The following is a 13,265-nucleotide window of genomic DNA, read 5'->3' on the forward strand; positions in this document are numbered from 1 at the left end:
GACGGTCCCGTCCCAGGAAGGACGCCGTTTGGCTCCAACCACACTAGCAAATCTAACGTGGACATGATTGTGAATTTCTTCTCTTCATTCAGGACAAAACCGTCGTTATGTCAAGTATTTAGGGTAAGCACATTTAAAATATATATATAAATATATATATATATGACTACAAATGTACCTTGAATTACAGGTTTAATTCATTCCATGACGAAACTCGAATTCAGTGTACTTGTATGACAAATCAATACGCATTTAAATGAATTAAAATGTCATTAATTGCCCCTCCAGCAAAAACACCATCATTTTTAGGCCAATGTGGATCTTTGGCAGAATAAAATACAGAAGACCAACTAATCTGCTGATTATATATATATATATATATATACATATATATATACATATATATATATATATATATATATATATATATATATATATATATATATATATATATATATATATATATATATTGGGAATGAGAGGACATTCCCATAACAGCACAAAATGCATGTTTTTAATTTAAGTCTGCAAAAATACTAAAACCCAGTCAAGCCTGCCCCTGCACAGATTTTGACTGCGCCTCACTTGCACTTAAGGAAAAAGCCCATCGACAACCTTGCAAAATAAACTTCCAACAGATCATATATTAGTTGTATAGTAACACTATTATGTATATGGGGTAACAAGGTAACAGAGTTAGTAGTAGCATAAGACAACACACACATGATATTATACAAATGACAAATATGATAGAATCTGTTTTTCTTGGAAACCGCTAACTCCTATGGGTTCCCATGCACTCAATTCTCTTTTCTCTGAAAATTTGATTAACATGAATGGTAAGATCTGCACTGGCTGTAATAATTTGATGTAGACCATTATTATGTGAATATTATTGGCTCTGGTCAAAATTGATCATGTGTGTGAAGAGATAGTGAACAGTGGGCGAGGGTCAAGTGTGTATGAGAAGAAAAGACATTGACACATACCACCTTTGAATTTTGGATTTGAATTTGGACGATGTAGCCTACTTACATATTTAAATCAGAACATTCGTATAGCTTCTGTTTTAGTGCAAGTGTCCATAAAAAGGTTCCTACGAAAGCCGAGGGGATCCAAGGAAAAGAAGGTGGGGGCGCCATGCGCGTTGACGGCGCACAGATTCTCGTGTATTTGCTCCTCTTTTGTTCGGTCGCGGAGTCCCCCCACCCTACACCTCCTCCTCCTCCTCCTCTTGTCCCGCGCGCATGCACGGAGAAAAGGATGCTTTTCTCTTTCTCTTTCCTCCTCCTGCAGGAGATGCAGCCGAGTGGAAGCAGCGCGCATCGGCGCCGCGGACGCACGAACCTCCGCCGCACCTGCCCCCGGATGCACTGAGTAAAAATAAGCGCGTATCAAACTCATGTGGATTTTTTTTCTTTCTTTTAATCTTTCTTGGCTTGTTTGCTCCCCCGGACGCGATCCTCTTCAAGGATGCCCGAAGCACTTCTGTCCTCCCGGTCCCTCTACATCGGCATGGAGGTGGCGATCGCGGTGGCGTCCGTGGTGGGCAACGTGATGGTAGTGTGGGCGGTGAGGATCAACAAATCCCTGAGGGACACCACCTTTTGTTTTATCGTGTCGCTGGCGTTGGCCGACATCGCGGTGGGGGCGCTGGTCATCCCGCTGGCCATCACCATCAGCATCGGGCTGCAGACGCACTTCTACAGCTGCCTGCTGGTCGCCTGCACGGTTCTGGTTCTCACGCAAAGTTCCATCCTGGCGCTGCTTGCCATCGCCATTGACCGATACTTGAGGGTCAAGATTCCCACCAGGTAGCATCACATCACTGTTGTCCCGCCTGCAGGGGCTAAATGGGCTGCACATGGCAAACTTGTGTACACGTGCGGGGCAAACTTTTTTTGCTCAAGGTCGGGTTATTCTCAAATACGATAAAACTATTCAAATATAATGTATCCATCCATCCATCCATCCATCCATCCATCCATCCGTCTGTCCGTCCGTCCATCCGTCCGTCCATCCATCCATCCATCCATCCATCCATCCATCCGTCCGTCCGTCCGTCCGTCCGTCCGTCCGTCCGTCCATCCATCCATCCATCCATCCGTCCATCCGTCCGTCCATCCATCCATCCATCCATCCGTCCGTCCGTCTGTCTGTCCGTCCGTCCATCCGTCCATCCATCCGTCCGTCCGTCCGTCTGTCCGTCCATCCATCCATCCATCTGTCCGTCCGTCCATCCGTCCGTCCATCCATCCATCCGTCCGTCCATCCATCCATCCGTCTGTCCGTCCGTCCATCCGTCCGTCCATCTATCCATCCATCCATCCATCCATCCATCCATCCATCCATCCATTTATTCTCATAACCACTTATTCCTCACAGGTGTCGCGGGGGTGCTGGAGCCTATCCCAGCTAGCTTTGGGCAGCAGGTGGTAGGCCTAAACCCTGAACTGTTTGCCAGGGCTAATTTATGCATTTCACTGTTAAATCCCTATACATCCCAATTCATATTTGCATTGTAATTTGCATCATCTAGTCAGGAACAGGCAACAAAAGGCACTTATCGTAACTAGAACCAGCTACTTCCTACTTTTGCATCTAAGAATCATAAGAAATGTAGTCTTACTACCCACTGCGGTCACCACCGATCAGACAACGCAAGCTAGCGGTATAGCTCCAATGTAACAATATGTGACTGAGGTAAAGAATGGATTAATTCCATTCATTAAAGGGATAAATTATAATGAGAACGTGAGTGTTCTGAGTTAAGCACATTTAACTCGTGTCTCATGAATCATTACAGTGGATAAATTAATCTAGTCATTTTTTTTTTTTTGTCCCCATCTGTAATCCCCTAAATTGCAACAAGATGGTGCACCCCATGGCTGATGGGAAAGTAGTAATTGTGTCAAGGAAGTTTTTATGAGGCTAAGAGCTAACTTTAGCCTGGGTTGTTAGTGGGAGATATGGAGGACAGTATTAGCCGCATGCGTACATACGTTTTTGCCGCATGCTTTCTAAATGCAGGACTATGAAGAACCTTTAATTTTTTAGTATAGCAATGTTAGAGTTCGAAGCTTTCCAAGCTGGTCAAGAATTTAGTTAATAATTGTATAAAATGACAAGTTTGATATAAATGTTTTTTTTTTCTGATCATATGAGTAGAAATTGTATGTGTTTGAGTGACATGATTAATTTCATCTGAAAACAGTGCAAAAATGTGAATAATAGCAGATGGGACTTACCTTAGGTCTCATTGATCAGAACAATTAGCTTGGTGATGTCATTTCTGCCGAGTCATGTAGCTCTTTCCTCTTCCTCTGGCTAAAAGGATTTGATTGTAGTAACAGGGTTGTGTTTATGCTGAGATACACCTTCAGAGCATACAGTAATTGTTGTTATTGAAAGTAATTAAAAACAAAAAAACAAAAACAAGACTAGCAAGAAATTATACCTAAAAAGTTTTTAAAACTTGCATTTTATTTAATTTGTAAAGTTGGTCATTAAAAGGGGAGGTCAAGAAAAAAAAAGCAATTTTAGGGCGTGCACAAGAGCTATTTGGTATGTTCAGTCATTTTTAAGAATCACTTTAACTACAGCTAGCTAGCTACAGTTATTTCTTTTCTCAGGACAACTATAAAACGTGCACGGATGATTTAAAATTTAAATTGAGGAATGGCCACGTTTACAAATGGACTGTTGGGCCAGCTCATGCATGATGAGGCAAATAAAATACTGCATGGAACACCTCCATATTTCTACTCTTAATAAAAATAATGATTTCTCTTTTTATTTTATTATGTGTGGTTATATTAGAATTAATTAAGCCATTGTGAAGTAAAATGCGTGTGAATGTGAGTGTGTGAATAAATTGCTCCACTTCGAGATGTGGTCGTCCCAACATGTAGATCCATGATCAATACTATTCCAACGCATGAAAGCTGAGCCTAATTGCAGCATTTCCTTTCGCTTCAGGCGAGATGTGCGTAAATGTTGGAAGGATGGATTTTACACCACAGGTCCAAGTGCATGCTTCCCATTTAATGCCTTTATCCTATTTTTTTTCCTGACTGCCTTTTTCAGCGATACATATCCCATATGACTGTGCTTGCATTCTTGGAGCACATGAAACAATATCTGGGTCAATATAGCTATACGTGTAAGTGCCTTTGGTGACTGATCTAGAGCACTCAGTCATCATGGAAATGTAGCAGAATAATGAAGCTCCTGAGGTCTTATTCGAGGTGCCGCAACATTTGCACATGCATATGTACTGTATTTGCCAATAAGTTATTGATAATGCAAGATAATGAGATAATGCAGATATTAAAACCATATAGAGTATAACATGTAATTGGCCTGGACTAACTTCCCCTGATTAATCTAAATAAGGGAGCGTCCACCTCCATTACTTTATATTTACTTATTTTATACGACACATTTAATTTAGTATGATGACATTGCATTTAATGTCTACACTCCTCAAATTTAACATATTCAAATATTAGTTACTGTGCATGCATGTCATCAAGGATAATTACATCATGTTTAGTGCCTATACAACTTTAATGTGGCATATTTAGTGCATATCATATTTAAGACCTCTAATATGGCATGTTTAGTGCACATCATATTTGTTTTATACCTCACTAATATTTTAATGTAGAAAGTATTTAATGTTGTATGCACCTCTGATGTAGCACATTGACCTCATATGCACCTTGAATGTAACATATTTACATCATATTACCGTCAATAATGCAGATATGGTTTATTGAAAATATGCCTTGTTTTTTTTTTTTTTTTTTTTTTACAATATTTGGCAGAATAAAAATCAGATAACCGATAATTATGCCCTGCGATGGGCTGGCAACCAGTTCAGGGTGTACCCCGCCTACTGCCCATAGCCAGCTGGGATAGGCTCCATCCCCCCCGTGACCCTTGTGAGGAGTAAGCGGTCAAGAAAATGGATGGATGGATGGATAACCGATAATATAAATATGTATATATATATATATATATATATATATATATATATATATATATATATATATATATATATATATATATATATAATTTTTTTTTTTTTTTTTTGGTCCCTTAACGCTTACAGCAATATATGTATGATTTACGGGCAGAACATTTTATTGTTTTAGGCCGTCTCCATGGAAACAAGACCAAGTGTTGCAGCATATTTATTTTACATCATAGTTAGTAGTGTACTGAAGTTTAGATTTACAATACCCACACTTTTACCAGTGAAAGACCTCAACACCCACACTTTCCATATAGGCACAAAGCTGACACCGCCTTTCTGTCGGCCCCTGCAGGTACAAGCAGGTAGTGACGCCCCGGCGAGCGGGCGCGGCCGTGGTGGTGTGCTGGACGGTGGCTTTTCTGGTGGGCCTCACCCCCATGCTGGGCTGGAACAACCTGGGGCGCCTGCAGCAAAATGGCTCCATCGGCTCCGACCTGGTGGTCACCTGCCAGTTCGAGAACGTCATCAGCATGGACTACATGGTCTACTTCAACTTTTTCGGCTGGGTGCTGCCGCCCCTCGTTCTCATGCTGCTAATCTACGCCGAGATCTTCTACATGATCCACAAGCAACTCAACAGCAAGAAGCTGACCGGCAGCCACAGCGACCCCAACAAGTACTACGACAAGGAACTCAATCTGGCCAAATCTTTGGCGCTGGTCCTCTTTCTCTTCGCCGTCAGCTGGCTGCCCCTACACATCATCAACTGCGTGACGCTCTTCTGCCCCGATTGCCAGAAACCCATCGTCCTCCTCTACATCGCCATCCTGCTCACCCACGGCAACTCGGCCGTCAACCCCATCGTCTACGCCTTCCGCATCAAGAAGTTCCGAACGGCCTTCCGCAAGATCTGGCAGCAGTATTTCTGCTGCAAGGACACACCGGCTCTGGAGCTCCAGCCCAGTGACAGGAAGTGGCACAGCGTTAACCTCGAGCCGGCTCGGGTGTCGCCCCCGCAGGAGCCCGACGCCCTGCAACCTCAGAACCACAGCAGCGAACCTTTGCAGCTGAAAGAACACCCGCCCTTATTGGAGCAGAACGCCATTTAACACAAGCCCTTTGGGAATTAACCATCAAAGCACAAGAACCCTGGTTCTGATTGTGGTCCGAAGAGGGGCGCCGTCTCCTCTTAGGGGTTCCTGGGAGGTGATTGAGGCGGTCCTTCCAACCCGCAGCAAAAGGATTGGTCTTTACTCAGGAGGAGCACGGTGATATGAACCTTTTCACATCACGATTTTACCTGGGTGGCAAAAGCTAAAGTAATGTACGATGGCACCAATTGTAAACAAACAATTGACCAACTCAGAGCAATTGAGGAAACAGGGTAACTGGCTTGATTAAGGATGTTAGACGTTTTTTTCATCACTGTAGCTTAAATTTGTGAAATGTCAGACACATGAGACACAATGGTGGAAGTTGACTTCAAAGTAGACAACTAATCTGCTCGGATTACTGGCACAAACATAATGGATCACGCTGTAGCACTGACGTTAGCTAGCAAGCTAGCCGTGATGTTTTGCCACATTACGCAATACGACCCAATCAAACAGTACCTGTGAAAAAATGCAGTCCACAAGCCTGATGATGAGGTTTTGAGTCCCAGTCTTTCCCTTTAGACATGATCACTGGCTACTCTGTCATCAGGCAGTCTTGCTATCTCCTTCACATAACAGTTTTGGACATGGTTTGAGTTTCCACTGGATTCATTTGGATTTTTTGTAAAGGCATTGGAACTAAAGCTTTTGGGGTTTATCTGGCAGTGTGACAAGGTCTTCAGAATAATGACATTTGTGAACGAAATGTATTGTTTTCATTTCAAGTCAGCGGTATATTTATTTATTTATTTTTTTGCCACACGCAAGTACACTGGCTAACGCTTATGTTTACAAACATTATGAAAAGGTCTATAAACTTGCAATAATTTCACAATATTGTGATTGTGAGCTGGTGTTAGTCATATTGTGTAAGACAGGGGTTCTCAAATTTTGGGGGGAGAGGAAACATTTTTCCTGCAACCCTTCATAATCCTCACACTAACTAAATATATACCCCATTGTGTTTGAGGTATTAAACAAAAATTGCTTATTTTCAGGGGGATTTTTTTAAAATGGTACCAAAAATGATTTTTTTTTTGTGAATTTTTTCTTTTTTTTCTTAGAGAGAGAGAAAGGAAGTTGTGATAGTATGAGAATGAAGTCATATTTTTTTTCAAGAACAAAGACATCATATTTCACCTTTTATTCTGAAAAGAACTTTATTCTAAAACAAAAAAAAACAAAAAAAATATGTCTTCTGTTCTTAAAAAGAAGGGGACTTTTGGTTGTGGAATTTTTTTATTTTTTTTATTTTTTTTTACAATTAATGCTTCTCTCTTTTTTTTTTTTTTTCCCTAGAGACTGCTCAGAATTGTTCATTCGGTAGTCTTACCGATTCAATGTCTTATCATCATTTTTTTTTTCTTTTTTTTTTTGTATTATTATTATTATTTTACAATGAATGCTTCTCTGAAAACATTTCAGATTAGACCTTGGCCCAAAGCTAAGATCATGAGAAATAATTGGTTTATTGTAGGGCGGCACGGTGCCTCACTGTTTAGCACGTCTGCCTCCCAGTGCTGAGGATGTGAGATCAAGTCCCAGTTTTGGCCTCCCTGGGTGAAGTTTGTATGTTGCTGTGCCTGTGTGGGTTTTCTCTTGGGTACTCCAGTTTCCTCCCACATTCCAAAGACATGCATGGCAGGTTAATTAAACACTCGAGATTGTCCCTACGTGTGAATTGTTGTTTGTCTGTGTGAGCTGGATTGGCTGGCGACCAGTTCAGGATGTACCCCGCCTACTGCCAGATGCCAGCTGGGATAGGCTCCAGAACCCCTGCAACCCTTGGGAGGATTCAGTGGTTAAGGAAATGGATTGATGGGTGGTTTACTGTATGGTTTACTGCATCGTATAGAGTAGAATGTGCATATTGATGTGAATGAAGAACAAAATCAAGAGGCAAGTTTCTTCTTTGTCAGGCTGGATTTACGCATCTATCATGTGGAACAATTCGGCTGCAGAAAAAAAAAATGCAAATGTGATGGATGTCCTCAGGGTTGAAAAGATGTTCACATTTAGTGAACACCCGAAACAATGGCGTCAGGGGGACGTTGGCTTTGCAGAACTCACACTTTGGCCCGAGGGATATCAAGCCAGTGAGCCAGTGAGGGATGGGAGTGTTGTTGTGAGTCAGTCCTGGTGTAATTATTTCGAGTATTGTTGCGAATTTAAAAACCCTGTAAAGTGAAGCGAGAAATGTGTTTCTAAATACATAATGTATGTTTGAAGATAAGTGTTGTGAAAACATGAGCAAAGACTCAAAACTATGTAATACTGAATTGTGGCGATATTGCGTTAAACTGTTATTCACCATTTCGTGTTTCCTGAATTTTTGGGGGACTTGGCTAAAATGGGTCACATGGCTTGAGTCGCCCTCCTCCTCACTTTATACAAATTTTATTGCCATCGCCGGAACAGCTGGTTATATCCATTTTTGAAAATGCTTCGTTCTTCTGTGTAGTCTGCTGGAATAGCCTCTTTAGAGTGCCTCATTGTCTGCCGCAAGTGCGTGCAAATAAATCAGGCAGTGCAGCGAGAAAGGTAGAATTTTTCATCTTTTTCTTTTTTATAGTACGACTTAGCAGCCATTATGTGGACTGGGGCTTCGGGATGGTGTGGCTGCTTTCCTTGTTTATGCCACACGTGTGTGCATGTAAAGCAAGCATTGGAATGAGCAGGGTAGATTTTATTTGTATTTTTTCGTAAGTCCGACTTAGCAGCTTCAATGTGAACTAAGGTTTCGGGATGCGGCTGCTTTTGAGCGCCTCCTTGTCGCAACATAAAGCCCAAAGGTCGGTCTTGAAAAATGGTGTTGAGGAGGGGATTTGGGTGTCAGTTTTATGTTTTCACTGCCTCACATTGATTCATGTGATTGTTGTGTTATTATTAAATGTTCATGATTTGAAAACACACTGACCTGCTCTGTAAATCCAGCCTTTAACGCTGTTTGGATGTGTTACTTTATGAATGTAATATTCATGTAAATACTATATGAGGGCAGCTTAGCTGTGATCTCGTGACATCTTCAGGGTATCTTCATGGCACAACAGCAACGCAACGGGACAATATTTTGCACAAAGGTGTGTAAGTGCGGATACAAGTTCTCATCCCTTCCTCACCGTCGTTGCTCAAGCCAAGATGAGAGTGCAGGGATAAAGCCCTTCAACACACAGTTGTTGCACCCCCCTAAAGGAACCACCCATTCAAACTTTACTTAATTTAACAAAGACTTATGGGTAAATATGTCGGACTTTTTCGGGATTGAAACAAACATCATGTGATGTTATGTTGTAGAAAAAGACTCGCAGTAGCTGTCATTTATTTATTATGTTGTTGATCTTATAATAATACTTATATTAAGCTGTTCAATTTTGTCCATCCATCCCTCCATCTTCTACCGCTTGTTCAATTTTGTGAATGTGAATTTATTGGACCAGAGCGCCTTGACATTTTCACTGGTGCGTACCTCCCAGTTTGGCAATCCCCAATCCAAGGAAAGATGTAGTTTGAAGCCCGAACGTATTCCTTTGCTTCTGGGAAGACTTTGTAAGAGATGTTTGAATGTGGATGTGGGGAACTTTTGCCAGCCAGTGCCATCTATGTTCGGTTCTAGTATGTAAGACTTACCCAAGGTTACACCTGACACCACAACCAAGGCCAGCTTTAGTAAGCAAGTGAACCACAGCCTATCAAAAGGTGCTTTCAGGAGTTGGCGAACTTGCTAATAGATTCAGTCGCTGCTCCTTGTCAGCTATGGTAAGTAGATAGTGAATCGGTTTCAACATATGTACAGTGGCGCCTTGAGATACAGCTGACCGAGCTTAGGAGTTTTTCAAAATACAAGTTGTTGTTCAGCAAATGTATTGCCTTGAGACAAAATGTTGAGCTTAATGAGGTTCCACATTAAGAGAAGCTTAATACAAACGAAGCAAAATGCATAGACGGGCTAATAAATAGCGTCTATGTGATGGTGTTATAATAACACTTTTAAGAATGGATGCTTGAACATAAATGCGTGGGAACAGGCACAGGCAATATAAGGCATATATTTTTTCATCACGTCTGATACAATGACTAATATTACTGCAGCTTAATACATCTCTTACAGTCCATGTCTGTATTATACTGCTTACCAGTGACCAAATCATGAAAAAGGACCCACTGTGAATTAATTATGATGCCCAAACTGTTTTTTTTCTCCCCGTTTTATTTATTTATTTATTTATTTATTTATTTATTTTGCTCTATGTAATCACGTTATTACTATTTGTTTCTATAGACTATAATATTATATAGGGCTATTATTACAAAAAGCACATTAAAAAAAAGTTTTGTTTTTCCTTTTTTTTTTTTTTAAAGAGGCTGGAACGGATTAAGTGTATTTCCATTGATTTCAATGGGGAAAGATGCTTTGACATATGAGTGTTTTGCATTACACATTTACAAATAACTTGTATCTTAATTCACACTGTATGTAAAAATAACAGTATAGAGAACCCCCGTCTATTAACAACTTGCTCTTCATGAAGTAACCTAGTCCCAGTTTTTTGCGCCATTTCTGTTGCATTGTAACATGTAACAAAATCTTGATCTTTTTATGTGTGGGAGGAGCTCAGTTTAGCCTGGGTCATCTTAGCCACGTACATTTATGCTCACGTCCAGTGCGGCCTTTCTAAATCAAATATGTAAGGGAATTATTTTTCAAGAGTAATGTTATAAAATGTGCTTTAAATGATATGAAAGCATTTCTGGAATCATAACCTGTGAAATATTATTGTTTGGGAAAACATGGGTTGGGGTGGCATCAATTATTCTTTTGTTGTTGTTGTTGTTGTTGTTTTATAGGAAAGTTCTTTTCAAAATGATGTCATACTGTACATGCCAGTGTCCTCAGTCTTCTGGCTTTAAGTTCAATCATTTGTAAAACATTTATTTTTAAAGGTGATGTTGTAGTTTGAGTTAGAATTTAGAAAGTGTTTTGGGATCACATTATACTTAGACTTGACTTACCGTTTAATCTAATGCATAGAATTTTAAACATTTGAGGGGGTGTCATTTTCCTATTTGTGGGCTCCGGGTGGAGGGGTGGAACCGTCACTTGCCTTTGGCGTGGGTTCGATCCTCTATCTGGGAGACTCATGTGTGGCTTACATGAAGTAAGCTTGTGTGAGTGAGTGGTTACAAAAAAAAAAAAAAAAAAAAAACTATTTGTGGAGGTTAGGACAGCCCCACAAATTGCAAAATAAATAAATAAATAAAATAAAAGAAAAAAGACTAAAAAGGTTTGTAATGTCCTATAGGTGCCACAAGATGGCAGCAAAGCACTTTTTCCTATTAGACAAAGTTATGGTGTGACTAAATGAGGCTCCTCCCCTTAGTTCAATATGGGCACTTGGCACCAAGATGGCACCAAAACAATACTTTTATATTAGACATGGCTTTGGCAGATATTTTCTCAACTTAAAAACCTGCAAATAGGCAAATCATGAAATATGCGGGGGTTCATTGTATTATGTTAAAAGGCCGAAGCGCAACTGACCTGACGATGTGACTTACTAGCGCCACCTGATGGTCACTTCTAGTTCTGTCCACCAACCCAGTCAAGTTGTGGTACTGACTTGACCAGGGATTGCAGTACACCTCTCTGGACGTGGCCTTGTACACACTGAGGACAGAAAACATCCTTCGTCCAAAAAAGACGTAATTGCGCAATCATCAAAACGACCTGTGGAAACATGAAGAGTCAGGTCTTTACACTGGATGGAGAGGTGAACCGCAATAACTTTTGCTCGCATCGTGTCACGGGATGATTGTGTGAGTGTCTTAACTATTCTGTAAGATTAATATTTTGCATCACGATGCATTCAAGTATGTTCAATCACTAGCAAAAGAAAAAAGAAAAAAAAAACATGCGATCATTGTCATTCTTCTGCATGGGCCTTGGAGGAGGTCACACTTAATTAGCTATTCACCATGAAGGATTCTTACCTGGTGCTTTGGTCATTTCATATTGCCCCCCCCCCCCCCCCCCAAAATAATTATTTTTTACAGAAAAATTGAGACATTTCCACCAGGAAATGTTCAAATGAAACATCAAATATTACTTTCAAACCTATTACGGATGAAATAAAGTCTGAATTCAGGACACAAGGATTATAAGAGCTTCACTTTGTGTTGTTATTGTTGTTAAACATTACCACAAATATAATCTACTAAAATAAAAAGCTACAGCTTATGCTACTTGTGTAGTTTTTCTATCGAGTAACACTAGAGGGAGCCCACAAACCAGTATTCTAGATCATCCTGGTGATCAAACTCTTTGAGTAGGAAAAACCGAATATCTTTGACTTGACAGCTAGGCTGGGTGACGTGCCACCATTTGAAAGTGACCTGAAGGAAGCGCTACACTCACTGGTAAGAAGAGCTGCAGTGTTAGCATATAGCATTAGCTAACAGCAAGTACATACTTGAATGTTCGGTGAAGTTGTTGATGTGGTTGGGGGAGGGGGGCGGTGATGAAGTGCTGCCTCCACCTGGGAAAATAAAATCTTTATCAGCCTCTCTTTATGGGCTGCAGGGAGGTACGATTTAACTATCGAGCAGTTGCAGTGTGGAAACAGTATTGTGAACATCTCCTTTTCCATTAACACCACCAAAAGTCACCATTGGTTGCCCATCATTTTAAAAAAATAGTAGCTAAAGGCTTGAGAACAGCGGGTAAATATAGCCACTGCGCTAACTGACAAAGTATAATTGATCGGCTTGGGGATGAAGTGATGTCTCCACAAGGGAAAATACAATCCAATGGTTTAATATACGCGTCAACACTGAATTGCCCTAGTGTTGGCTTGGTTGTCATGGGAACAAAAGCCAAACTCCATTTGCATGAGACACCCAGTGTTCCAAGTGGATGTGAAGTGCACTGTCATTTTTTATCCTCTATTGATTTAACCAGTGAATGGCAGAGAGCTTTTGTTTAGACACTTGTAGATCTGTAAAGATAAAAAAAAAAGAAGGAAAAAAAATCTCTAATGCTTCCGAGTAAATATGAGTAAGCATCATAAGAGTAAAGTCCATCCAGTCTTCAATGTTTTCTTTTTAGAGGACCTCTTTGCTTTTCTGCCTTTTAT

At 40.6% G+C, this 13,265-nt stretch overlaps 1 protein-coding gene across 1 annotated transcript; it reads left to right on the forward strand.

Annotated features, from left to right (window-relative positions):
• On the forward strand, positions 1 to 7,971 carry adora1b (adenosine A1 receptor b). The gene is made up of 3 exons (XM_077514177.1): positions 1 to 123; positions 1,297 to 1,814; positions 5,334 to 7,971. Exons 2-3 carry the CDS (start codon positions 1,474 to 1,476, stop codon positions 6,088 to 6,090), a joined length of 1,098 nt encoding a protein of 365 aa, XP_077370303.1. The 5' UTR covers positions 1 to 123; positions 1,297 to 1,473; the 3' UTR covers positions 6,091 to 7,971.
• The last annotated feature ends 5,294 nt before the right edge of the window (positions 7,972 to 13,265 follow it).

The sequence above is a fragment of the Festucalex cinctus genome, chromosome 2 (genome assembly GCF_051991245.1).
Source record: "Festucalex cinctus isolate MCC-2025b chromosome 2, RoL_Fcin_1.0, whole genome shotgun sequence".
In the NCBI taxonomy this organism is placed as follows: Eukaryota; Metazoa; Chordata; class Actinopteri; order Syngnathiformes; family Syngnathidae; genus Festucalex; species Festucalex cinctus.